At 42.5% G+C, this 25783-nt stretch overlaps 1 protein-coding gene across 6 annotated transcripts in view; it reads right to left on the bottom strand.

Annotated features, from left to right (window-relative positions):
- LOC310864948 (eukaryotic translation initiation factor 4 gamma 1-like) overlaps window positions 1-25783 on the bottom strand; it is a 73359-nt gene that overhangs the window by 44996 nt on the left and 2580 nt on the right. For 3 of the 6 annotated variants that reach the window (XM_083773805.1, XM_083773811.1, XM_083773807.1), the window contains exons 2-8: window positions 15035-15086; window positions 12943-13054; window positions 12655-12735; window positions 9840-9872; window positions 7901-7921; window positions 7126-7320; window positions 4229-4331 (exon numbers count right to left, since the gene is read on the bottom strand). In XM_083773805.1, coding sequence (XP_083629931.1) covers window positions 4229-4331; window positions 7126-7320; window positions 7901-7921; window positions 9840-9872; window positions 12655-12735; window positions 12943-13005 — 496 coding nt within the window. In that variant the 5' untranslated portion in view covers window positions 13006-13054; window positions 15035-15086. The remainder of the gene's footprint in view (window positions 1-4228; window positions 4332-7125; window positions 7321-7900; window positions 7922-9839; window positions 9873-12654; window positions 12736-12942; window positions 13055-15034; window positions 15087-25783) is intronic. The other 3 variants (XM_083773808.1, XM_083773809.1, XM_083773810.1) reach the window with 3 other exon arrangements.

Here is a 25783-nt window from a genome sequence, read left to right as displayed (position 1 = left end):
GTAAATGGTAAATGGTGCATTTGTGACCAGATTTGACTGAGAGCCTGCCATCGTACAACCAGAGGAGAAATTTTATTTTCTTTTTCCAAAATGAGTTAATAGCACAGGCACTCTTCACATGCTAGATGTCTGAAATAATTGTCAGAGCAGAAATATACATGTAAATATGAAATAAATGCTTAAACATGTAGCTAGGTGTAATGCTCAACTCGCTATTTTCTGAAAGACATTACTCTATAAGCCATATCTCCAAAACTGGTGGGTCAAACTGAACAACCAATATGTTAATTTGAAGCCATGATTCCCTGTTTTCATATGACATGAAAAAACAAAAATTAAAAAAAATCCAATGGCAGTCCCTCAGTCAAATTTGGCCACATTTATATAGCACCTGTATCCAAGGCGCTTTACATAGATTGTGAATTACATTCACCCATTCATACACAGATGGCGACGGAAACCATGCAAGGCACCAACCAACCAGCACATCAGGATCAATTAGTGGTTCGGTGTCGTGCTCAAGGACTCTTCGGCACTAACTCTGGGGCTTCGGGTTCGATCTGGCAACCTTGCGGTTACCATCCAGCCACACTACCCGTGATCTATATTGCCGGAAATTGCAATATCACAGTGATAATGAAGCTTGACTTTCTTCATCGCAGAAGAGAAAACGAATAACGCATGTTTATTTATTTATACCCTGCTATATATACTGCTCTCCTTTGCCTTTGTTCTTAACCAGAGCAGCCTGGGTAAGCCTGTCCTCAATCCACCTTAGCACTGCCACTCCAAATAAAACATGCCCAGCTGCCTTGGCACAAGGAATAAAAGTCTGAAAACTCCCAGATATTCTTTTCAGGACTGGGCATATGCATGTATGTGTCTCAGGATCTGTGTGTAAAATGTTTGTGTTGTTTTGCACAAATGGGGGCACTATGTGTCATTAAAGCGTAAGCACAACACGCGATTACGATTAGACAGTAGACACAGATCAGACAAATAGTGTGCAAGTGGCAAGTAGCTTTGGAACGAGAGGCTGTGAGTGAGCCTGTGTGTTCCAATAGTTTCAGTTCAGCTAATTACATTTTACACTGGGCACCGTTTGTGGACAGGGACAAATTCCAGAAATGCTCTTTCAAATGTTCCAACAACTGGCTCCTGGTCCAAAACCACACTGAATTACACCTTTTGTGTGTTATTACAACACACACTGCCCTATAAAAATAAATGCATACTTCCCTCACACCCAGAACAATTATTTCCCCCACTGACTTCTGGATCCAATGGCCCTCATTTATCAACTCTGCGTACGCCAAAATATGGGTGCACGCCGAAATTACCGAAATTTTCGGCATTTACCATTTCCGCAAAACCATGAACTTGAACGTGAGCCAGGACAAAAATCACGTTAGGTCGGGAGCTGTCGTAGGCTTTGTCCTCAGATATTCTTCTGTCGTACACAAGCGGAGCAGCATTGTTTGACCAGCTGACATGCTGTCATAGGCATCTAAGCATATGTATTCACTCCAAAAATGTTAATATAGAACTGTATGTAAAAAAATAAAAAATAAAAAGAGAGATTTCCAACTTTACAAGCAATTAAAATCGCACAATTAAAAACAATATAACATGTTTACAATGTACTAGTTTGTGCTTAATCAAACAGTGCTTTACTGGCCTTGTTGTATGCGAGGGCACTTGTGAGATGATTTGGGAGCGCATGAGTGTGACATCAGATGCCTACAGTATATAATCACTGTGATATTATTGCAATTGTAGGCTATATATATAAGGCGTTAAATAAGTGCTTTGACAGTCATTCATATAAAAGCGAGATAATTCCCGGGAGTCGGGAGGACTTCACGGGACCGCGGCGGGCGTCGCCAGCACATACCAGCACAAATGCAAGCCTTAATCCATATGTTTATGATTCGTTCATCAATGATCAAATCACCCCATAAACGTTGATTATGACTGCCTTGACATCATGCCTCTCATGCCGGCATCACTCACCCACAGCACTTATCACAGTATTGTGCAGTCTCACTGATCGCCTTCGCCGTGCACTGCGCACCAATGGGTAAAAATAATATAGTAGGCTAGCCTACAAACGTATTCCATTCATGGCAATATGCAACGGTGATGTGTCATGTAGCCTTGGTGCTTGCGTGGACATTACAGCCAGACAAGCGAGGCGAGAGGGAAACGTGTAGGGTAGGCCTACATGCTATTATTTAATTCATGCAGGTTTTCGTTCTTTATTTATTTAAGATACAACACACCAGTTGGGCTTAAGTTGCGTGTGCGTGCGTGCGTGTGTGTGTGTGTGTGTGTGTATGAGAGGGGGGGTGAGGCGGGCAGCAAGGCAAACGGGGGAAACGTTTTTATTGACTTTTTTCGTCATGTAACTATGGTTTCCAAGGTCGTACTGCAGTTGTTCATGCAGTTGTTCGTGCAAAAACGAGGGCGAGGCTTGATTTCCAGATAGATTTCTGCCGTCACATTTATTAAAGGACCACTTCACCACTTTTCAACCTATTTTCATATAATAGGTCCTCACTAATAATCATGGTAAAATGGTGAATTTTTTTCTACTCTGTCTGTGTCTCATAGGAGGGCTGTGGGCAGTTCAGAAACGGTCTTCCAGTGACATCATCGATGGGGAATACAAGCTAATAGAAACTGCAGGCTTTCTAGTCCTGAAAAGTTGCAATGCGAAAATGGAAGCCATCGTTCTCACGATAATGAAAATCTAAATATTTTTGTAAAAAGAATATTGTTTAAAAAAACATCTTCCTAATGATGATGTCACTGGAAGACGGTTTCTAAACTGCCCACAGCCCTCCTATGAGACACAGACTGAGTAGAAAAAAATCGTGCCATTTTTTCATGATTATTAGTGAGGACCTATTATATGAAGATAGGTTGAAAAGTGGTGAAGTGGTCCTTTAACGTCGGAACGAAATTAAGGAAGGATCAGCTGTTTGCGATCACTTTATAAATGCTGTGGCGACATGGGTGTACTACGAAACCTACACTCGAATTTGGGGCAGATTTAAACTCAATTGATAAATAAGGGCCAATGAGTACAATTAATGAATGTACAATAAAATCACTCAAATACAAAGTACATTAAATGCCAAATGGCACACCCAGGATTGTGCGAGTGTGTGTGTGTGTGTGTATTCTCATGGCAATGTGTTACAGTTTAAACAAAGGCACGACATAGCTTAGATAAATAGCAGCAGGGGATCATTGGGTTTGTTTTTAGGTCATCGGGGGTTATTGTGGTGTACCGACATAGAGCAACCACTAGATGGTGAGGTAACACACACAATGAAGGGCAAAGATTACACTAGTGCACTTTGCAGGGCCTTTGTTATAAGGTCAAAGCTGTAGTGACCTTAAAAACCCAGTGTTGACTTGGAAAATAACTGTTCCATTTTGAGATAGTTTTGTAACCTTTTCTGGTCTGTATATGGATCAGGGGTGAAGCGATTAATACAATTATCTATAGATTGAAATAAATTAATGTTTTAGTAATTGAACCAAGTAAACATATAAAACAATTTTGAGATGTTTGCAGTCAGAGACATTTACCACTATTTTGTACTCATTGTGTGGTTAAATTAATTGCATTGTTTAATTGAATCATCAAACAATCAACAGGGTACAGAGGATGCAATTTTTTTATTATAAGGTTAAAGGTCTAAATCACGATAGAAATCATTGCTATTCAGTGTTTATTCAGTAACGGGGGTCTCCCTTCTCCCTACCGCTTTAGTAAACCAAGTAAAGTCATTTTTATCCAGAGATAACTCCACAAAGACCATTATCACATTAAATTTGATAGAGTTCCATTTCTAAATATGTCTGTCCATTTTGTTTTAATTTCATCACATCCAATTTCACATTTTTATCCTGGTATCAGGTCTTTGTCCTGGTTGGACAAAATTGGTTTCCTGACCTGAACATGTATTTTCTGTTTAGTAAAGTTATGTTGGAATGTAGAGCTATTTGACACTAAATAATATCACTTACACCCCCATTTAATCTACTTACATTTAGTCTATGATGAAAATATTGGCAGCCCTTCAATTAATTATGTGGGGTACACTTTCTAGTATACAGTGGCCGTGGCCTGTGTGTTTGTGTGCGTGTGTGTGTGTGTGTGTGTGTGTGTGTGTGTGTGTGTGTGTTACGCGAGGCCCATCACGGAGCCTCTTACCATAAGTACCATATTCAGCAGGGCTGGTGCCAGGGTAGAAGCCAGGAGTGCCAGCTGGCACTGGGTACTGTTGGGGTGTGGCCACATAGGTCGCTGATCGGTACTGAGGAACATAGAGGAGAGAAAGAGTCAGTTTGCTTGGTGAAACACTGCAGTTAAACCACTGTCAAAGCACAAGAAGATTAACACGCTCCTGTACTGTAGTCAACAAACCTCCTTGCCTCCTCTTAGTTTTTTCACATTTGTTTATTTGATAGACAGCATACAATAAATGTATTTAGCTAAATGCTCATTAGTCATTACCTCATTTCTATCTGTACGGTACAGCTTTTTGGCATGTTGGCTTTCATTGCACCATGAAACAGGTTATCAAAGTCATTAATGTATCGGCACATAAGAAAGCACTGGATATGCAAAAGATCAATGCCTTCCACAATGGATGCCTCCGTAAAATCTGCCACATCTTCTGCCCTGAGAAGATCTCATTCTCAAATAAAGATCTGCACAGGATGACCAGGTGCTCCAGTGTTGGAAATCAAACGCCACCGTCTACGATGGCTGGTTCATGTGCTCCAAATGGCCCAGGATCAAATCCCAAAGGTTGCACTGAGATGGACCCCAGTAGGGAAATTAAGTCAAGGTCGACCCAAAACGACCTGGCGACGTACCGTGACAGCTGAGCTAAAGGAGATGAACCTTATAAATGGCATGCAGTAAAGGCCGTCGGGATCGGGAGTCGAACCTGCGGCACACTGCCAGACTGTATTACGAGCCAAGGTGCCCTGGACCATTGAGCCATGGCCCAGAAGGAGATGAACCTTACAAGGGGCGATGCACAACATGCAGCACAAGACAGGTTCAGATGGAGGCAGATCGTCAAAGCCTTATGTCCCACTTGGGACGAAGAGGATTAAGTAAGTAAGTACATAAGAAAGTAGCCCACGGTTCCCAAGCCGTGTGGTCCATATATCAGGAGCCTATCTCTTCTTTCTGTACCGCAAGGCAGCTTAATGTACGAGTACACCCCTGGACATGGCACTAGTATGTCATAGGGAGCTACCCCCAACCCAATCCAACCCTTGATGTTGTATGCGAAGCAGGGAAGGATCGGGTACCATTTTTATCTTTAGTATGACTCGGCCGGGGATAGGCTGAGCAATGTAAGGCTGGATTAATAGACATTAAAGAAACCCGATATTTCCCGGGTTTGGCACAGGAGGGTTTAAGCAACAAACCAGCGAAATTCCGGGTTTGGCATACTTGTGATGTCACGAGGCGTGACCATATATGGAGGTGTGACTAACAGAATGCGTGACTAACGACCGATGTAATCTACCTAAAACCGTCCGAAATCCACGCGTGCGGTCTTTATGTGCATCGGTGCGTAATATGCGATATTTGGGGCTTGATTAGAGCTTAATTTGACTTAGTTATTAAAATAAACGATGATAGCTTAGCATCCCGGACATCTGACTGTCTAACACAGTGGAGAAAACTAGAGGATGTTGTGATCACGTGGACAGGAAATGACATTGCCAGATTGGTCAAAATCGGCATAATGGTGAAGTTACCGCCACCATCAGGACTGGGTATAATACTATAGGATTACCGTGTTAGAATGAGATAGTGTGTATGTCACGGATTTTTCAATTGGCATTAAAATGACAAATTAAACATATGAATAGTGCAGGTAGAAGGCACAATCCACTGTTAAATTGGGTGGCCATAAGAGGGTTAATATTGCCATATTTTGTGTTTTTTTAGGTCTGAGGGAGGGAGAGGACAGTACAGTACAGACCCCTTTTGTGTATTACATGTCACATGTTATGACATGCGATTAACCGTGCCAGGTTGCACAATGTAGATTTAAATGATGATGACATAGACACACTGCATTTGACTTATGAGGCTTAACCTGCCACTGGTACCACAACTCTCCACTTCATTTATCTTCCAATTCCAAAGCTCCTTCATTTATCTTCCAATTCAACGCTTTCCGTTCTTTGTTGACATGAGTCAGTAGACAACTAGGTAAAGGTCTCTGGGTGCATTTGTTTAAAGACACTCAGAATCCTCCCAGTAAGATTGTGCAAGTTTCCAAGTTTGATAGGTGGCCTTTATATTTTTTTAAGGAGAAGCTCAACTCCTCCCTAGGAAGATTCTCACCCCTTGGAGAATTAGGATAAGCAGGCGACCAGCAGAAACCCTCCACCTACCTCTTTGGATGTACAAGATTCAAGTGGATGGCATACTCAAGGTGGCAATTCTTTTTTGTAAACATCAAAAATCATAACTTGCATTTCTGGGTCATTATATTGTCAACAATATAGTACATTTAGAAAAATCCTAGAAATTAGCTATAATTTGTGGGTGTCAGTTGTGAATGTTTCTATGTGCATGAAGTGGGGGGTCTCAGCTTGTGTCAGATGTAAGAACAGGGGCTCCAAGGAAATGGTCACTCAGGAACCACTGCTATAGTGAAACGGTATGTCTGGCCAGTTAGCTGTACCCCCAAATGCAAATAAGAGTACCATAAGCAAGCTGTCCTAATGTATACCATGAGGACCCGACATGGCTTGCATCCATTGCATTGTAACAGTCCCTTTCTAACCTTGCTTCTGTGTTACTTTTAAACAAAAACACACTCAGCATTATGGGTAGGGTAGGGAATAGGGATCAGCTGAGCAACGTGAGGATCGTACTAACAGAATAGTGGAGGGGGCAGATTTACTCAAGCATGAGACCACACACTGCAGAATCTCTCCATTGATAGAGGGAGGAGAAAAGAGTTGCTCTATCCACAGACCATGTGCATTTTACAAGAGACATGCATGTGCATTCCGTAGCCAGGTATGGAGCGCCAATTTGCCTATTCACGTTTGTTTTGGATGACTTACCTGTCCAGGTAAGAAGTAAGCCGCTGCCTGTGGTGAGCTGGGGAAAGGCAGCTGCTGTTGAGGGATCATCATCATCTGGGAGCCAGGTCCTGGCTGGTAGATGTGGGTAGGGGCCACCGGCCGCGGGCCGCTGTTGGGGGGCACCCCCCGAGGCCCGCTACTGGGGGGCAGGTTGGCCCTGTTTGTATAGTACGGCTGGAGAGAGAGGGGAGCGAGACAAATGAAGGTGGGAGCAGAGGAAGACGAGATGTATTGGAGAAAGGAAGGGACAAACATGAAGAGACGGAAGAAGATAAAGGAGAAGAGAGAGTGAGAGAGCAAGTGTGATGATGACGGCAGGGGAGGGGAGGAACAAGGATAGAGGAAGGAAGAGACATATTAGGGAAATATTGTACCTCCCCTTCTTGTGAAAATAGGGCAACCTCCCATACATATACATTCAGATACGTCACTTGGATCAGGTTGCCCCAGCTAGTCCAGCCTAACAACTAGAATTGTACTTTGTCCATTATCCAAGTGGAAGCATATTGGCTCCGACAGCCAGGAAAGATAAAGCACCTAGCACCGGTTCATTGAGAACTTCCTCATTGGCATTCTGCTGCTGGCCTGGGATCCAACCACCACAGCCAGTAAAATTACGCCAGGCAACAAAGCACAACTCTGCCAAATATTACACATGCAATCACACATGCACGCACACACACACACTCCCACATGGAGGGTGAGAGGAAAAACAGAGGAGGCAGCCGAGAAAGGAAAGTGAGGGATAAGTTACCTGCAGCGACCTGAAGCCTCCCTTCAGCAGCACAAACACAGACCACACACAGACACATCCAACGGAAGCAAAGAGGAAGAGAAGGGAGGGAGAGAGGGAGTGAGGAGAGAAAGAGCACCACACAATCAGTTACAGAGCATAGCACCCAAAAACCTACTACATTGAGCAAAGCAGTGAATTAATGAGCTGCATGCAGAGGATAATGCAGAGTGTGTGCCAGCAGATATGGTCTTGTTATGCTTGGACAGAAAACTGTAGAACTAACAAACCATTAAGCACCAATTAATCACCCTGACATTCATCTGCTGTGACAACAAAAAACACCTGGTGTGAAGTAGACAGCTTAGTGTTGGAAAGCAGACTTAATTTCAAAAGCAGCTCATTTACTCTTCCATTACATTTGATTCAGCTGGAAACTGCATGTATACAGTACAAAGTACATGTATGTGCGGCAAGCATGCAACATCTACATCATTTGAAATGTGTCCGTCACACGTGAGAGCTTGAAGCAGTGGTTTTCTCCCCCGTTCACTTGACAAAGGCTGCAGACTAGACAGTCACATGGTTTACACAGTGTACAAGGAGACACCTTTTATACATGTTTATACAAAGGTTCCTTCAAGTGACTGGTTTGGTGGTTGCATTATATTTTCAAAATTTGGGTTCAAAAATGTTTTGGGGTATTCTGCTTTATACATGACAAGACAGTGTGAAGAGACAGTTCAAATGAGGCAAAGTCTTCAGAGGTAATCAACCACTGGAATGTTGAAGTTAGACGACACACAGAGGACTTAAGATAAACCTGTTCTAGAAGCAGGGTTTTGTTCCCTGACATACAGGCGGCAGGCTTTGGTGTTTAACAGCAGTTTTATAATAGATTTCTACATCCGCACTGACACAGAGTTGTGTTACATGAGAGAAAAAAAGTCAGGTCAAAGTCAGCAGCCTTTTCATTATTCTAATTAATTAAGGTTTTGCTCATTTGTTTTCAAGATTGTTCCATTGGTCATCAAGTTATAATCTGATCATTCTTGATGATTAAAGGGGATTTAGCCATTTAGCAAACCTAATCTGTCTAGTCTGTGTATCAAGATACAGGGATGCAAACAAATGTAGGAAGAGCTACTTGAAGGAAAAACATTATCAGTAGCCTGGCCTAATATCGTCACTATAATGACAAATGTATGTTGCTAATGCTAACATGAATAGAAGAGAACATGCTATTAGTATTCAGATCAGCATGAGTCAGATATACTGGAGCATGGCCCATTTCCAGAACTCATAATGTTACACCTGCTGCTACGTACTGTAGCTAATGCTAGTAGTTTGCCAATGTCAAACAGTGTACAACTAAATCTAAACCATATCAAATAATATTAGTCAGCCAACACAAACTTCAACATCTGTGGGGAGTGGACAGTGGACACTGCTCTCAAAATGTCTGTGCAGGCAGAATGGAGTGTAATGCAGTGGTGGTCCAGAAAGAGTAAACTAAACAACCACATAACCAGTGATGTAAGGTCCTCGCAGGTCCTGACAGTCAAGTCAAAATGTTTGCTCAATGCAGTTCACAATGCCAACAAAAAAAAGCACACTGTAGGAATCGTTAGATTCAAATGGGCTTCATTGGCATGTGGAAAATAAGTTTACATAGCCAAACAAAGTGTGAAAAAGCAACAATTTGTTTGCATCACTGATGATAACACAAAGAATCTTTGCAAAAACGCATTACCATTTACCTGATATCATATTATAAGAAAAGACAGCAATTAAGCAACAGTGCTTACAATAGCAGTCTTCAAGCCAAGCTAGTGCTTGGGAAGAGCTTCAAAACATTCCCATTGATTTGAACATGTGTTGTATGGCTGCCCTTGACTGGAGTGAATTCACCCCACCCCACCCCACCCCACAAGAGGTTAGTCAATTGTGCTGTTAGTACCTGTTGGTGTATAGGTCGGGGCCCTGGGACAAACTAGAGTGGGAGGAGAGGCACACAAGACAAGAGGTTAAAGACCCCCCAGAAAGATCAGCAGACAGACTCAATGCTGGACTCAAGCCCCCCACAGGTTTACATTTTAGTCCAATTTAGCTTACACCCAGGTAAAGATCAACTCAAACGGCACGGCATGCTCAAACACCCAGAAGTAACAAATACATAGTCGCTATCGGGCAGAAACCTTGTATATTCATATTTCATCATTCTATATTTTTCCCCTATGGCCTACTGTTGCTAACCTGACACTGCCAGATCCAAGAAGCTTGCTACACAAGTTTGTTTCACAGCTTATTGGGATCTGGGATCTCGGGAGCCAATTCGATGACGGGGCTGTTCCTTTTTTTCAAGATACTTGGTAGATGATTGGATGGGACCGTCTGTCTATCACCGTGTGGGCGTGCAAACACAACCAATCATATTGACGTGTCCAAGTAGCGTCACATCTGGTTTTGCACATATCCCGCCCTTAGCTCACGCTGATTGGTTCAAACCGGAGTGGTTCGGTGTTAGCTCAATCCCCTGAGCGATCTCAGATGGATGCTGTGTTGGGGAACATGGTTACCAAATACCGCCCCCCTCTGGCAGAGTCAGGTTATACTGTTGCATAACAGTGTTGTGGAAGAAATGCATATTTTCAAGCTCACAACATGCTGCATTGTGAGATGGTGGATCTGCTCTTTTTAAAGACATTTTTGATGTTTTAGATTTCCCCTAAAATGCCCAAAATTATCATGCCATGTGTAAAGTGGTTAGAGGGACACTTTTAGCAAGACGCCCTTTTTGAAAAACAATGTGTGTTAATGACATTTAGAACACTTTCCTGGGGGTCTTTATGCGGTTTTAGATATTTTAGCAGTGAGCCTCACTTCCTTCCTGGACTACAATTCCCATAATGCTTTGGTGTACTGCTCCTCCTTGTGGACAGGGGGAGGGCTGTCTTACTGAGACAACGGGCGCGTTCTGAAATGCGCCCTGAACGCACTGGTGTGCTCTCTTGTCGTTCGAAAATCCAGTGCGCGGTGCACCGGGTGTGCACGCACTGAGCGACCCTACCCTGAAGCTGGGGTTGTCCGGTGTGATTCATGTGATTGCGTCACAGCTGTGGTCGTTCGTAAATTAGGCACACTGAAACTACACCCGGATGTTCAGCAGAATGCACTGGAGTCAATGAGAGCCCAGTGACCAGCTCATGAACAAACACCATTTCTGAATGACTAGACATTTTGTAAAGTAATCACTTCTGGAAAATAACATTAATGTCTGCTGTGTTGCTTTTCGATGTGTACGCTGTGTCATTTTCTTTCTTAACGTACCAAGTATCGCGAGACTTGAGAGCTAGAAACCTGCTGCTGTTTAGATCCTCAAATTAAATTATATACTGTGCACTCTGTGCATATCGAAAAGCAAGTGATTAGAAAACAACCTGTGATATGTCTTCGTTTATATTCCTGAACTGATAATATGAGAAAGATCTCAATTGTTCAGAAAAAATATTATGAGCTGGTCCAGCAGGCTCCATTCACGGCCATGTATTCATTGAACTTCCGGGTGTAGTTTTGCTCCCATGAAAGTGTCATGGCGCAGCCCAGTCACGTGACCATTTCCTTTCCTTCTCAAAGCCTCCTTGATGTAGTCCAGGAAGGAAGTGAGCCCAGTGTTGATGACAGAGACAATGGGCTCACTGCTAAAATATCTAAAACCACATATTACACACAAAGACCCCAGGGAAGTGTTCTAAATCTTCTAAACATCATTAACATATATATTTTTGTAAAAAGGGTGAAGTTTCCCTGTCTGTCTGTAAAAATAACAACAAGAGCTTGTGTCTAAACAATAACTACAATGGAACACAGGTTCTTTTTTCCATTTCCTGTTTCGGACATACATTTTCCGCCCGACATGAGTCAAAGCAACCCATGTGGATACATACAAGAGACTGGGGAAAGCTAGGTTATTATGCTTTGTAATTTGTGGAGCTTGAGTGCAGACTGAGTAACAGTTTTTGGTGCAGAGATGTAGGTGAACAGACCTAGAGAGAAGGTGAGCTTTGGCTCTATCATGTCACAGAAGAACAGCCCTGGAGCCAGGACCTTGAAATTAGACTTTCAGCATTTGAGCAACAATGCTTCCTAAAAGCGTAATTAATTAAGTAAATGGAATTATGCCGCAGTGACATTGGTGAGAGGAGTGTATTCAATGAGATGGAATGGAGTCACAACCTATAGCTCAAACCATGAATATGGGGGGGGAAAGTGCAGTTAAAGAAAACGACATTGGTGACATTCATTCCAAACTAGAATGCTAAGGATTGTTCCTTAGCATTCTAGTTTGGAATGAATGTCACCACTCACCAATGACCTATTTTGGAATGGAACACAGCCCAGCTAAGTCTGAAGTGAAGCAATGATGTTAAGGAAGTGGGTGGACTGAAGGCTGGGGCCGATAAACATAGAAAGGTAGGCAAGCTTCTGTGACGCACGCGGAAGCTTGCCAAGCTTCCGCGTTCGTCACAGAAGGGGACATTCGGTAAGTAGCCAATCAGAGGCAATTTAAACGTTTGTCAATGCCAATAAAGCTTATTTGGATTAAATTAATAAATTCCAGAAAAGACACGCTGTGATTGGCCAGTAGTCAGTGGCAGCGACGTCGCGTGCCTTCTGCACTTCCACTTGACTTCCGCCTTACAGTGCGATACAGGTCGCTCCAATGAACTGCAGCGGTCTACGAGGCATCTAGGTTTTTATATGCTGGGGCCTACCTGTCGGGGCTGCGGTGATGGGTTCATTTGTGGAGGCGGGGTGGCATACACCACAGAGGGCTGCCCAGGGGGGTAGGAGGGCTGTGAGAGAGAGTCAGAGAGACGCATGAGATGAAGAGAACACCGTGAAGGAAGATGTGTGTGATAATTATATTTTCTTTGACTTGATATTGATAATGATCGACTAGAGCCCAACCGATTAGTTTGGTCAATATATCAGTTTGTTTGATAGTTTGACTATCCCCCCCCAGGCGCACACACACACTCTGACAGAGAGGAGGATATTACCTGTGAGAGACCAGGGGAAGGGGCAGAGGGGGGTCCCGTTATAGGCTGTGGTGCTTTATTCATTTCATGGAGTTCGGCATGGAGGGACGTGGGACACGTACCTGTGTAAAAGCTGGAGAAAGAGAGGGGGTGAGTCAGGAGTTAGGAAAAAGGGCCAGAAAGATATTGTCGCTGTCGGGCAGAAACCTCCTGTGCAGAAATCCTGGTTCCTATACTGGCTCCCCCCCTGGTCAGTTACCAGGGAAACTCCCCCCAGCCAGGTGATAAGAAGCGGCCTGCTCACTCCTCATGCATTGAAGCAAGCAAGCATGAGCTTAGTTCTGGGTTCTCCTCAGGTTGGCAGAGGGACACCAGGCCTCCACCGGGCCTCCACCGGGCCTCCACCGGGCGCGTTGCGTCTCCGTCGCGTGCGTCAAAAAATGAACCAGGGCAATTTTAATGCAGTCACGCAACACGGGCAGTGGAGCCACCCTTCATTGATTAAAAAGGGAACATTCCCTGACGGTGACGGAGACGCGACGCTGGAGCCCCGGTGGGAGAGTAGTGGCCAGGATTACAATTTACGAAATTGGCACCGGGTGAAAAAATGAGTTACAAAAATCGTGGAAGAAAAAAATTATAATAATCCTGTCTTCATATTCTAACTTTGTGTTTTTGTTTTTTCATAAATCAATGCCCTACTTGATCATTCTATAGCATCACACAAAAGCATCAAAAGTAGCAGATCTACAAGCTCGAAAAACCGCGCAAAGCAACACTCGTCGACATGCTAATTCTGCTTTTTTATTTTAATCCTAAAAAGTAACCGCTTTGGATATATGGAACACAACACAGCATGGGTTACTCCCACGCACCTGTCCAATTATCACAAAAAAGAAAATACAGTGTGTGCATGCCATGTGTGGAAAATAATTCAGCGAGGGCAGCTGATGAACAGGAGTACCGTAGCATATTGGTGCCAATCCTTTTGTGTCATGGTAAATAACAATTATTGTTGGGCCATCATTCAGCCTGGTGTAATAACGTGAGAACACAGCTGGCAGGCCGACCTCACTCTTTTTGTGAATCTAATCTATTCTGATGGAAGGACTAGTGAACTGCGAGTCGAGTCATTCTTCTGAAAATCAATCGATTATATTTTGATGTGAGTGCATTTATCTTGCCAATGACAAACATACTTAAGGACTTTTCTGCTTGACCTGACTTCTTCATCAGCACAATTACCTAGACAGCTGAATGTACACTAATGCAGTGCAAGAGAGGGAGTTAGTAAAGTTCTGAGGCAAAAAATATAGATTTATGGAGGCAATAGGATATAAGAGGAGGCTAATGAAACAAATCAGACCAAAATCAGACCAAATGGAGGAATTTCAGTGCCCTCTCTCTGTATTGTATTGTATGTGATAAAAGCCTGGCAACATCCTGCCAAGTTGTAGTTCATTTGAATTTTTATGAACCCAGACAGTAAAAATATGAAATATCTGCAAATTGCTGGCTGTGGGATAAATGTTTGAGTTTGTCAGGAAAGCAAAACAAGGAAATGGGACATTGCTGGCTGTTTGTAGATGGGAGAGGGAGTGACTGACTGTTACGTCGTACATGTTTCAACAATTGTAGATGAGTCAGTCAGTAAGGGCAGACTAGTAAACGAGGAATCAGATTAGTCCTTGCAGAGAAGTACATGCTTGCCGACAAGCTATGCACCCAAACCACATATAATGGCAGCAATGTCATGTCATCATAAATGGATAGCAAAGACGTGAATGTTTTGAACAGAGGTTGCAGACTTACAGTGCACTTTGCCATCAGTAAAATAATGTCCCCCCCTCCCCTCTCTCATACAGTATAAACACCACACATACACAACAGAGTATCAGGGAAATATTACCAGTTTCATATGCATTCTAAATTTATACAGGCTATAAAACATTGTTGATTAAAACCTCACAAGGAGCACTAGAAACATGTTACGTTTTATTCAGGAATATTAGGATATTCATAAACTTTAATATGATAAATATAAAGATAAATGATGAATCAAGTATTGACAGACATACCGGTAAGCACAAAAAAAAGATCAAATGCCACTTACACTTATTTATTTAGGTCCCAAATGTGGGAGAGCCTCTGTGGATCGGTTTGTCCTGAGAGAAAGACAGATGGAGAGACCAAGACAGACAGACACAAAAGACAGATCCAAACTAATTAAAAACAAGCCTGCTTATTAATTTTACAATACCAAACAAACACAGTTGTAGTTAGGTAGTAGGCCTGCCCCCTCAGTTAATTGACTGGTTTTCTGCTGGTTGACCACTACATTGTTAGAAAAATACAGCATATTTCTAGCATAAGTATGCTTTTACAGTATTGTACTTGGCAATTCAAACTCAAATCTAAAACATTTGTCAATTAAGTCAACTAGGGCCCAGGCCGTAGCGTAACGGTCTGGGCACCGGACTGGTGATCCAGTCGCGGTGTGCCGCGGGTTCGACTCCCGGACCCGACACGGCCTTTACCGCATGTCATCCCCCCATCTCTCTCCCGTTTCCTGTCAGCCTACTGTCTGTCCCTTAAAAAATCAATAAAAGGCGTAAGCCGCAAAAACAATATCTTAAAAAAAAAAAAAAAATTAAGTCAACTAGTCAATTAGTCAATAAAAACCTTGACCAATAAGTATTTATTTCTGGTGCTAGGTAAAACAGCTGAAAGTGACAATACAGCAGTGAAAATGAAAATCTCAAAAGCGTTGGCGGAATGGCGGCAGCCGGTTAATAGCCGATGATCATTTTAATGATCATCAGCATTCGGTCAATCAATAAATTATCAGACGGTATAACAATGAAAACTCATTTAAGGTAATAAAAAAAGTATTTAATGTTATATTATCTAACATATAATTGAGCGAAGCAATGTCCCTGTCTGCATGTCTTTATCTGCCTGTTTGTTTGTCTGAAGCAAATGTCGCTGTTGCGCATACGCACGATTGACTACACATCCGGGTCACGTTACACCACAGTGGGTTGCCTTAATATTTTTATTAGGGGATTGTCTCCGCTATTTTATTTATTTATTTTATTTTGCTAAATAATACTCAAGTCAACCTTATCGAAAATCGGACAGCGTTTATTCGTTTATTCCTGCAAAATAAACTTTAGTCTCTGTGACACCTCTAGGGGCCGCAGTCGGCCTTCAAAGATGAGGAATAATGCATTGAATTTGCCTGTCTACTTCCTGATTGGTTAGTCATTTGCTGTTGGGAACTTTTTGACCAATGACAAAGTTTCTAGGAAAATCTTTGAATGCAGACTGAGGCCCCTAGAGGTGTCACAGAGTCTAATTTGTTTTGGGAGCGTTTAACCCATTGCTGGCTGTCTGAATACTAAAAAAGAGAAAAATAACGTTACAATAACTTTAACCTGTACAGCCGCCAGTGGAAACCCCCTCCTCCCCTTGTAATGGTATGCTGCATTGCCCCAGCAGCAGTTACTATAGCCTACATGTTGTTTACGTCCGTCACTAGGGACCCCGTTTAATATATAGTCACACCACACCCGAATGCACACTGCTGTCGGGGGAAAAAAGAAAAAAGGAAGAAAAGGAGTGACAAAGCGTTAGCAACAAGCTATGCTTACAACACCAGCTGGTGGTGATGTTAGCCTGTCTGATTCAACTTCACTTCATCTCCGCCTGTAATCTAAATGATTGTGTTATTGACAACATGAACGTGCAGTCATGTTCTTACCCTGACAACGGCGCTGCAAAAATGTAGCTGCAGATGTACTGTATAAGCTCTCAACGCGTCAGACGGGCCGCGTTGGAGCTTGTAGATCTGCCTGTTTTTGACACATGACCTGCTGTGAGCCGTTTTCACATTGCTTTTATAGCACGAATATGTCGTCTCTTGGCGATTTTGGGGCAGACGGGCAATAGGAAAACTTTGGCATCCTTAACCCACACTGTACATCATTTGGTGTTCATATATTCAAACGGGTAAGGACTAGTTATTAAAATGGTAGTGCTTTGCCAATCATTTAGTGGCCCACTTGCAATACCCTCATGGCACACCATGAGTCCGGGCCACAGCTTGAGAACCAATGCACTACATACGTGTCATTGGTCTTTATTCCAATGTAATAATTCACCTGGGAATATGAACCCCTAACAATAGGGTCACGGTGAGACAATATGGTCTGGTCTGTAACTTACTTTATCTCTCTCACACACACACACACACACACACACACACACACACACACACACACACACACACACACACACACACACACACACACACACACACACACACACACACACACACACACACACACACACACACACACACACACACAAGCCTGAATCAGGGTGTTTCATTTAAGTAGTAGGATAAATTGTGCTTCTGAGAAAAGGCATTTATCAGGGCTGTTATAATTATAATTCAATACAAGCAGCTAAACACAAACAGGAGGGTGCAAATCAGGAAAAACATTGACACAGGCTCATCCACGTTACAACACAAAAAATGAACTAAGTGCAAGCCTGTAAACTAGGCCAAGTTAGGCTACCGGTGTGGGAACTGACAGGGAATAAGCTCAAAGTCTCATCCACAGTCTGGGCTCTGCTGCATGTATGCCTTTTAGACCAGAATAGCTTGCAACCACACGCCATTGATTTCATTGGCTACTCTGTCTTCACTTTGGCTGGGAGGAAGTGACGTGTGCCTGCTTGTAGCCAGTCTGTTTACATTATGTGGCTAAACTATCCTGCTAACATGTGCAATTTGGAAAACAGATCTATGCCATTCACCAGGTCTTGCAAAGTCAGATGACAACTTTAACAAACTGGTCAATGCACTGCAAATTAGTGACAGTCCGACATCCCGTTAATCTGACTATGACGTGGCTGGTTAAGACTCACCCTGTGGCGTCCACATACGGTTATGGTTAGGGGTTTGACTAATGAGCGGTCGGACCAGTGCCATGCTACCGAAGCGCGTGGCTATCGGCTGCTTCATGGCATGGGTATTCGACTATTCGCTCACCTAGCGTCTCAATTGGGGACACCACACGAGCCTCGCCTCACAGTCTGTCAGCACAACTGCCTTGATGGAAAGTGATGTAAAACTAGTAAAAGTTCTCCTCAAAGCACAGGTCTCCGCCAGGTCAGATGGTGGGCCAGCAATGTTTGGAATTCGCCAAAGACACCAATCAGGATGGAGTATGAATGACGGGTTCGTCTTGATTACATCATTATAGAGATTAGAGATCATGTGTTCCGATTGTGATATCAAACAATTGGTTTTACGTAAGTCGGCCTCCTGGTGGCACGATAAAAGGCAGATGTGAAAAACGCAGGGCAAAGGTTTTTCCTTAGTCTCTAGGGGTTGCGCATACAACGTTTTACGCAGATAGCCAGATACCTACCTACCTACGGTAGGTGAAAACGCGGATCGGCCTGTTATAGCTCACTCCTCCTTCCTGGTAGGAACAGAGATGCACTCTGTTCTGGGATGGATTGGCCCCAAACACATGAACGCGCGACACATGAACTAGCATCGTGCGTGTGTGTGCTACTCGTGGTGAACGCGCATCGCTATGTAGGCAGCAGGCTCGTCTTAACCTGACACTGCCAGCTGGGGGCGGTATTGGGTAGCAAGCTTTTTGGATCATTATTATTATTATTATTACTATTATTATTCATTGACTGAGCACGGAATGTGATGTATGATGATGTATGATGATAAGAGTGCCCCTCACTTCAATATATATTCTATCCAATGGATAAAAGGTATTGAATTGAGATAAGTCACACAATGGCCCCTGAATAAAGGAGGTTTTTTTTTCTAGTTTTAGAGAGGCAGATCTGTCATATCTTTCAGAATATGCTTTGTGGTAATATCAATAGGTTATCTTAGCACTTCATCATGGATTCCTTGGGTGAAATTCCCAGTTTTACACTTCACATGTGACATAGATAAATTCTTCATTGATCTCCACCTTTTCTTAAATGCACTTTGTCCAAACAGAATAAATGTCATTTACACACTTAACCATAATTTTATTTTAATTGTAAAATTGATCATTTTCAGTGTTATGGAATAATTTAACCATTGATTTTAGACTGTAAAGAGACGGCACTGCACATAGCTCCACGACCACCAGTCAATCAATCAACGTCCTCTGCCCAGGGATGGAGGCTTGAAGACGGGGTAGATGGAGAGACATAAGCCTAGCAGAAAATGACTTTCGCCTACTTGTAGGTTATCAAACCATGTATTTATATCGGTAAATAATCATGTCGATGCTAAATCAACATTTCATGTACAGCTGCTATTTAAAAAAAAATAGATACTGTGTAGCGATTTGCGTAATGTTTGGACAAAATCAGTAGGAGTATGTAATTTGGGGCATCCAGGAAGTGTGTGCAGTTTCGCTGCCATCATGCCAACGGTGCCGGAGATTAGCTGCTCACAGACGGACGGACAGACAGACGGGGTGCAAAACATACGTCTTGCCAGGCTGAAGACAATGATTACCGATTATCGCACACACCATAGAGTAAGAACTCTGTAACGTCCAGTAAAAAAAGGGAGGGGGAAATCTAAATATTAATTTAAAATATATTGCAAAACAGTAGTATCAAGAAGACGATACATAGTCACGTTTTAATATTGTGATATATCGTGGGATGATATATTGTACATTGTGTGTGTGTGTGTGTGTGTGTGTGTGTGTGTGTGTGTGTGTGTATTTTCTCTGTTCCAGGTGGAAATATGCTGAGTGGAACCTGGTTCGATACTGAAAATCTACTTGCCCAAGAGCCTCCTTCCTTCTGACAGTGTGCTAAAAACTCAATATATAGCAGCCTACTCAACATGCTGTAACTAACATACAAATACATTGATAAGGGTGTAGGCTGTGTCATTTGTGTGAAGCAGCAATAGAAGCAAAGTTTGGGATTTCTCCACCACTACATAATAATATGCATGTGCAATGCATATTAAACCTACAACACTGCCTTCCTAGCCAGAAAGGGCACCCCAGGGGACCCGATTTTAGCGGGAGTGTGTGTGTGGCCAGTGTGGGGCAGTTATGTGAAAGCAGAGGCCAGGTCACCACCCCCATCTCAGGCTGTCCCACCCAGCCCTGGTCATTTGAGCTGGTCAGAAACACGGGAGAGCAGTATCCCCACCACCACTGGTGATACATGCTGCTTCAAGTGTTGCATAAGCCCCCATGACTGTTAGGGTTGGGATTCGTTAGGATTTTAACGGTTCCGGATCCATCCCGGATCCCTCTTAACGGTTCCGGTTCCTAACGGTTCCCTTAACGGATCCTAATATTATTTTTCCCCCTTTTTTTCACAAATTCATTAATTCAATTATTGAAAATGCACTATACAATTCTGAGGTGACGTGGCACTATTATTTAAACTTTGCCACCACCAGCTAGCCACCACAACAATATCATTGTTGCAATTTGTACTGTATATTGCAATTTGTACTGTATATTAAATATACAGTACACATTGCAATAATGATATTGTTGTGGTGACAAATGTCTTTAATGTTCAGATTAATTTAATATGAAGGACCCCTTACCCTAATGGAAACAAGCCATAGTGCTTTCTTGGATTATAAAATCCTCTTAGCAGACCTTGTATTGAACTGTAGACTACATTCCTGTGCTTTTTTCTGCAAACTGTTTAGAAAGTAATCAATCTATGGAGGTATATGCACCTAAACGCTGGGCTCTCAACGAGTCACACGAGCCAAACCAAAAGCAGTTGAGTTGCTTATAAATTGTAAAAATAAGTGCAGACAAATTGATTTGGCTCTATAGTTAACTTGATTAATAAAATATCAGACAGAAAGAAGTCGAGTCATTGGCGTTCTAAATTAACACCATTAACAACAGTTGTACAATACACCTAGCCTAATGAAAAGCTCTGTAGACGTTAGTAGTTTTTGTTTTCATTCTCGTACCCCGCCGGCTGTGGTGGAGCTGTGGGGAGTGGGGGCACGGCTTTCCGCATAGCTCACAAACGCGATGTGCCTAGATTATTCTTGTGAGTTGTGATACTGTCCCACTCGCTCCGCGGCGGTCGCTGAATGCACAGAACAGTGGGCGTATCCTCCCCAACCCCACTCACTCATGTAGGTGGGGTGACGTCACCCGAGGCTCTGCTTGCATGCATGCAGACACAGCGGAGCTAAATGACGACTGATGAGAACCGTTTGGGGAACCGTCGTAAAAGAACGATGGAACCGGCTCCGGATCCGCAATGTCGGAACCGGGTCTGAAATGGACCCGGTTCCGAATCCCAACCCTAGACCTGATAGAAGCAGAGGGAGAGAGCACATGGAGACATAGTCCCGCTAGTAAAGGCCCAGGATATCGGGTCACTCCAGGAAGGCTGAGCAATTCTGTTCACTTAATATGGGTCATTGCTAAATATCTCAGACAAAAGTGAGTCAAATGTAATCTACTTCAATATTTCTATAGTTGAGTCATCACAAAACTTGCAGCACACAATGCATACTCTGAGTTGACAGCACCTGGATTTGAACCCATGACCCTGTGCTCCAAAGGCGAGAGCTCTACCGACTGAGCTATGCAGACACAGTCAGTTGACTCATTCTAAACAGTAACATCATTCATATAGGTATTAGGTGCAGAAGAAGAAGTTTCACAAAACAGCAATTTTCATTGGCTCAATAAAAACTTCATTTTTTCACTTAAAACAAATTACGATTACTACGATAGTACTACGATTATTTGTCTGTATGTCCAAAGTTCACGTGTAGAAGTTTTCGTGCATTTTGATCAAAGATCCTGGGAGATGCATTTAAAATGTTTTTCATATAATAAAACAGGCGGGTGATCTAAAGGTCAGAGGTCAAAGGTCAGAACACGAACACACACAAACATCTGGTTGGCTTAAGGCTGCACAATTTACAGAGGCAAATCACAAATCACATAGCACGACAACGGGGAGAGAGACCGAGAGACACCATCCTACCACACTGGATTTGTTAGAAAGAAAGAAATATACATTTGTTTTGTTAAATGAATATATCCGCCTTCTGACATTTATCTCACTATTCCCACAACAATATACAGAAAAGGCTGATTAAAATCTCTCCAAAATGCACTATTTTTGTCATGAAATGAAATGCATCCAACTGCATCCAACTGCATCCAACGGCGCAGGCTCAACCCAGAAATGTAGTAGTAGAAAACATGACTGTCCGGTACATTACTTTATTAAAATAGCACAAAGTGCATTTTAGAGTAGCTGGGGAACTGAGACACTTCCCCAGCTTTGAGAATATACTTTTACCAAGGTTTAGCAGGCTTTGTTTCAGTGAGTAGCTACATTGTTTTGTTTATTTTCGGGGAATTCTAAACCCTCGCACGGCAGTGGGAAAACTGCTAGAGAGCAGTGGAGGTGTGCCTGGCAGGGCATTAGTGAGAGACTAAGCACTGGACCAGGGCTAGGCTGGGTATTGCCAACAACCTCATGATCGATCGATATGTATCGCGATACGCATTGATTTTGAATAATGACTGTGTCCTACTAAATACCTAACCTGACGCTGCCAGATCCAAGAAGCTTGCTACACAAATTTGTTTCACAGCTTATTGGGATCTGGGATCGCGGAAGCAAATTCGATGACGGGGCTGTTCCTTTTTTTCAAGATACTTGGTAGATGATTGGATGGGACCGTCTGTCTATCACCGTGTGGGCGTGCAAACACAACCAATCATATTGACGTGTCTATATAGCTTCACATCCGGTTTCGCACATATCCCGCCCTTAGCTCACGCTGATTGGTCCGGTACGGAACGGATTTTTGTCAGCTCAACTCCCTGAGAGATCCCAGATGAAGGCTGTGTTGGGGAACATGGTTACCCAATACCGCCCTCATCTGGCACCGTCAGGTTACTAAATACCTACTAAATATACTTTTGCAGAGTCTAGACCACCGGCTGATATTTTGACAAAATAATGAAACTGATGACAGCATTTATGGTAATTGATTTGAACCCACCCCTAGTACTAGTAACAGTGGTGCTGGCTGCTGCTCTGACGAAAGTCCAATCAACACAACGATGATATTTCTAATATGATTAATCCGTTCTCAAATCTTCTATTAACGGTTACGTCACTTACGTGTATGGTCATGATGATTTCGGCATGGCTGGAGACCAGAGAGCCTATTTCAACCGATTGCTTGGTCAGAAGTACTACCTGTAGTACTTATTTAGATGGAAATAGGCAAATTAGCACAAAACCCAACCCCCATTGACGGGTTATGGTAGGGGAAATGGCCAATAATGCACTTTTGCACAAAATAACACCTGGACCTCTTTGGTGGGGACGTAACTACTACAAATAAAGGTAAGAAAACCTTCTAGTCCGAAATTCATCAGCGACATTCACATTACAAAGCTGATGAATGTCAATTTTGTGCAGTAAGTTCAAAGCAAATGTAAGTCACGTAACCAGTTTCCGATGGTGGTAACAAGCTGGGAAACAAGATAGTTTCCCCGCTTCGTCCATGTGCCCCTTGTGTGCCAACATTCACAATGGCCTGTCAAAACCCATATATAGCCACAGTTTGCGTTTTCAAGTTTCATAACAGCAAACTCACTAGCACCAAATGTCAGATATATACAGTACTGTACATTTATTTAATAAAAGTTAAAATAATAAGAAAATAAAAAACACTGGCAGCTCAGCTGAGGAACACCTGCCTTGTGTTTGCACTTGGACTATTTGTTTTCATCTTTCACTATGGCTAAAGTCATCTTTGGGCCAAAAATAATATTCTCTCAGATTGTTGACTGAGAATTGATAGACAATGCTTGCCTGTCATGGCTATATGGACAACTATTTCTCTAACATCTCAAGGCTTATGTGGAATCAGAGGCGCCAAGGTTCTGAGTCTTTTAATGAACTAAAAACAAACATATCACTGACACTGGATTTTGTATTTGATAATCAAACAGGCAATGCAACAATGCCAACTGCACTGGCTAGCTAACCGCTAGCTAACTAGCTTTGGTCAGATTACTTTGAAATGTAGTAGTTTACTTCATATTTAAAACCCTAGGTTTACAAAACATTTTACTCTAATTAACTTTTACTTCAAAATCAAACTTTGAAAAGATTGCACCTTGATGCAGTCAAATATTCTGACTTCCACAAATGCTATAATGATAATTATAATAGTTTAATAGTATAATAATTTCACCCAAAAGTTAAACGCTAATAACAATGTATGCCTATTGACATAAAAATAACACTAAGTAGAAATTCGGGTCGCTACGCGGCCCTCACCTCTAGAGTTGGGGCCAGCACTCACACCTACATGACACAGCTGATTTGAGTGATATGTTCTATTAGCGAGTGAGTAAGGTATTGTAACTTTAGGACTGACCATATTCTCTTGCGCACACACATGCACACTCTTATTTGAGGAGGCTGGTCCGCGAAACCCCAAGTGGTCTGTGAAGCACTCGCTGGACCACTTCCGTGGACGCCAGGTTGTAATTCCCTGCGCAAAGCTGTTAATGTGGTAAGATGACTGTGTATTCCTCTGACTCATCTGTAGTATCTGAGTATCTCTGCTTGGTGCAGTTAGCGTGTGATACTACAACATATGCGTTTCCCATATGCATCGCACTTCCAGCTACGGCAAGCAGCAAAGACCATGGGTGTTATACTAAAAAGTGTGTGACCCATAAAATCTGGTTATCAAACAGCATACTATGCATAGATGTTGCTCCGGATGTAATTCGCAAATATGTGACCCTATAAAATCTGGTCAAAATGGTCGTGTCTGCAAATGTTTTGTTTGCTATCATGTTTTTAGATGATTTCTACACCTACGCTTTAGGCCTGTCTGTGCATTAAGGCTGTACCCTAGCCCTGTTTTTAGGACTCGAACCTTCGGCAGGAACCTTCGAACCATTCGTTTCTAATTAATTTGAAAATTAACCTTCGAGCTCCGAACCTTGGTGGGCGGGGGGGTTGGGGGAGCACGTAACTTTGGGAAAGTGTCATAGTAGCTTGTTTACAACTGAAACGGACTTCCTGTGCATAACTTCCTCTTCAAAATAAGAGCCACATGTAATGATTAGTCAACACTAGTTTTATTTCTAAGTCTACTTACAGGACTCTGTATTGGCAAGTAAGTACACCAAATTAAGTTGGAAAACAAAATCTATTTCTTAGATAGAAAATCAGTATCGTAAAAAATATGCTATATCGTGAGTATATCGTTATCATGATATAAAATGTTCTATATCGTGATACTATACGAGATTTTGTCATATGGCTCAGCCCTAGTGAATTGTAAATGCCTGATTCTATTCTAGTCCGAGCATAAACATGGCAACGCCCCGCCTGCCTCTGATTGGCCTACAGAAACTGCCCGTCTTGCCCCCATGGTCTCAACAGAGGTTATTCCGAGGCGGGAAATAATACAAGTACGGTATAATACTATGACAGCTTGTAAATAACTTGTAAGTTTTATTTTTGTATAAGAGGAAAATGTTGTTTGCTTTGATTGAATAATTTAATGAACATTGTACTATGATTTGATCTGGGTATGTTCTATCTAAATGAAGTGTTAGTATTGATTATGCAGTGAATGTAATGTAAATACGTTTTCAATGTAATGAGTCCCGGGATGCAGGGATGGTCTTTTAGATGAGTCCCAGCCAGGGACATTTTATGAGTCCCACTTCAACGACGTTAGGAGTCATATTTTGCTATTTTTTACAAATTGCAGCATTTAACTCCCATTTCATTTTATATGGTTCAAATGTGGTTA

Source organism: Protomyctophum parallelum, assembly GCF_964188405.1.
Source record: "Protomyctophum parallelum genome assembly, chromosome: 9".
In the NCBI taxonomy this organism is placed as follows: Eukaryota; Metazoa; Chordata; class Actinopteri; order Myctophiformes; family Myctophidae; genus Protomyctophum; species Protomyctophum parallelum.
The sequence above is the reverse complement of the archived record's forward strand: the minus strand, read 5'-3'. Positions and strand labels throughout refer to the sequence as shown.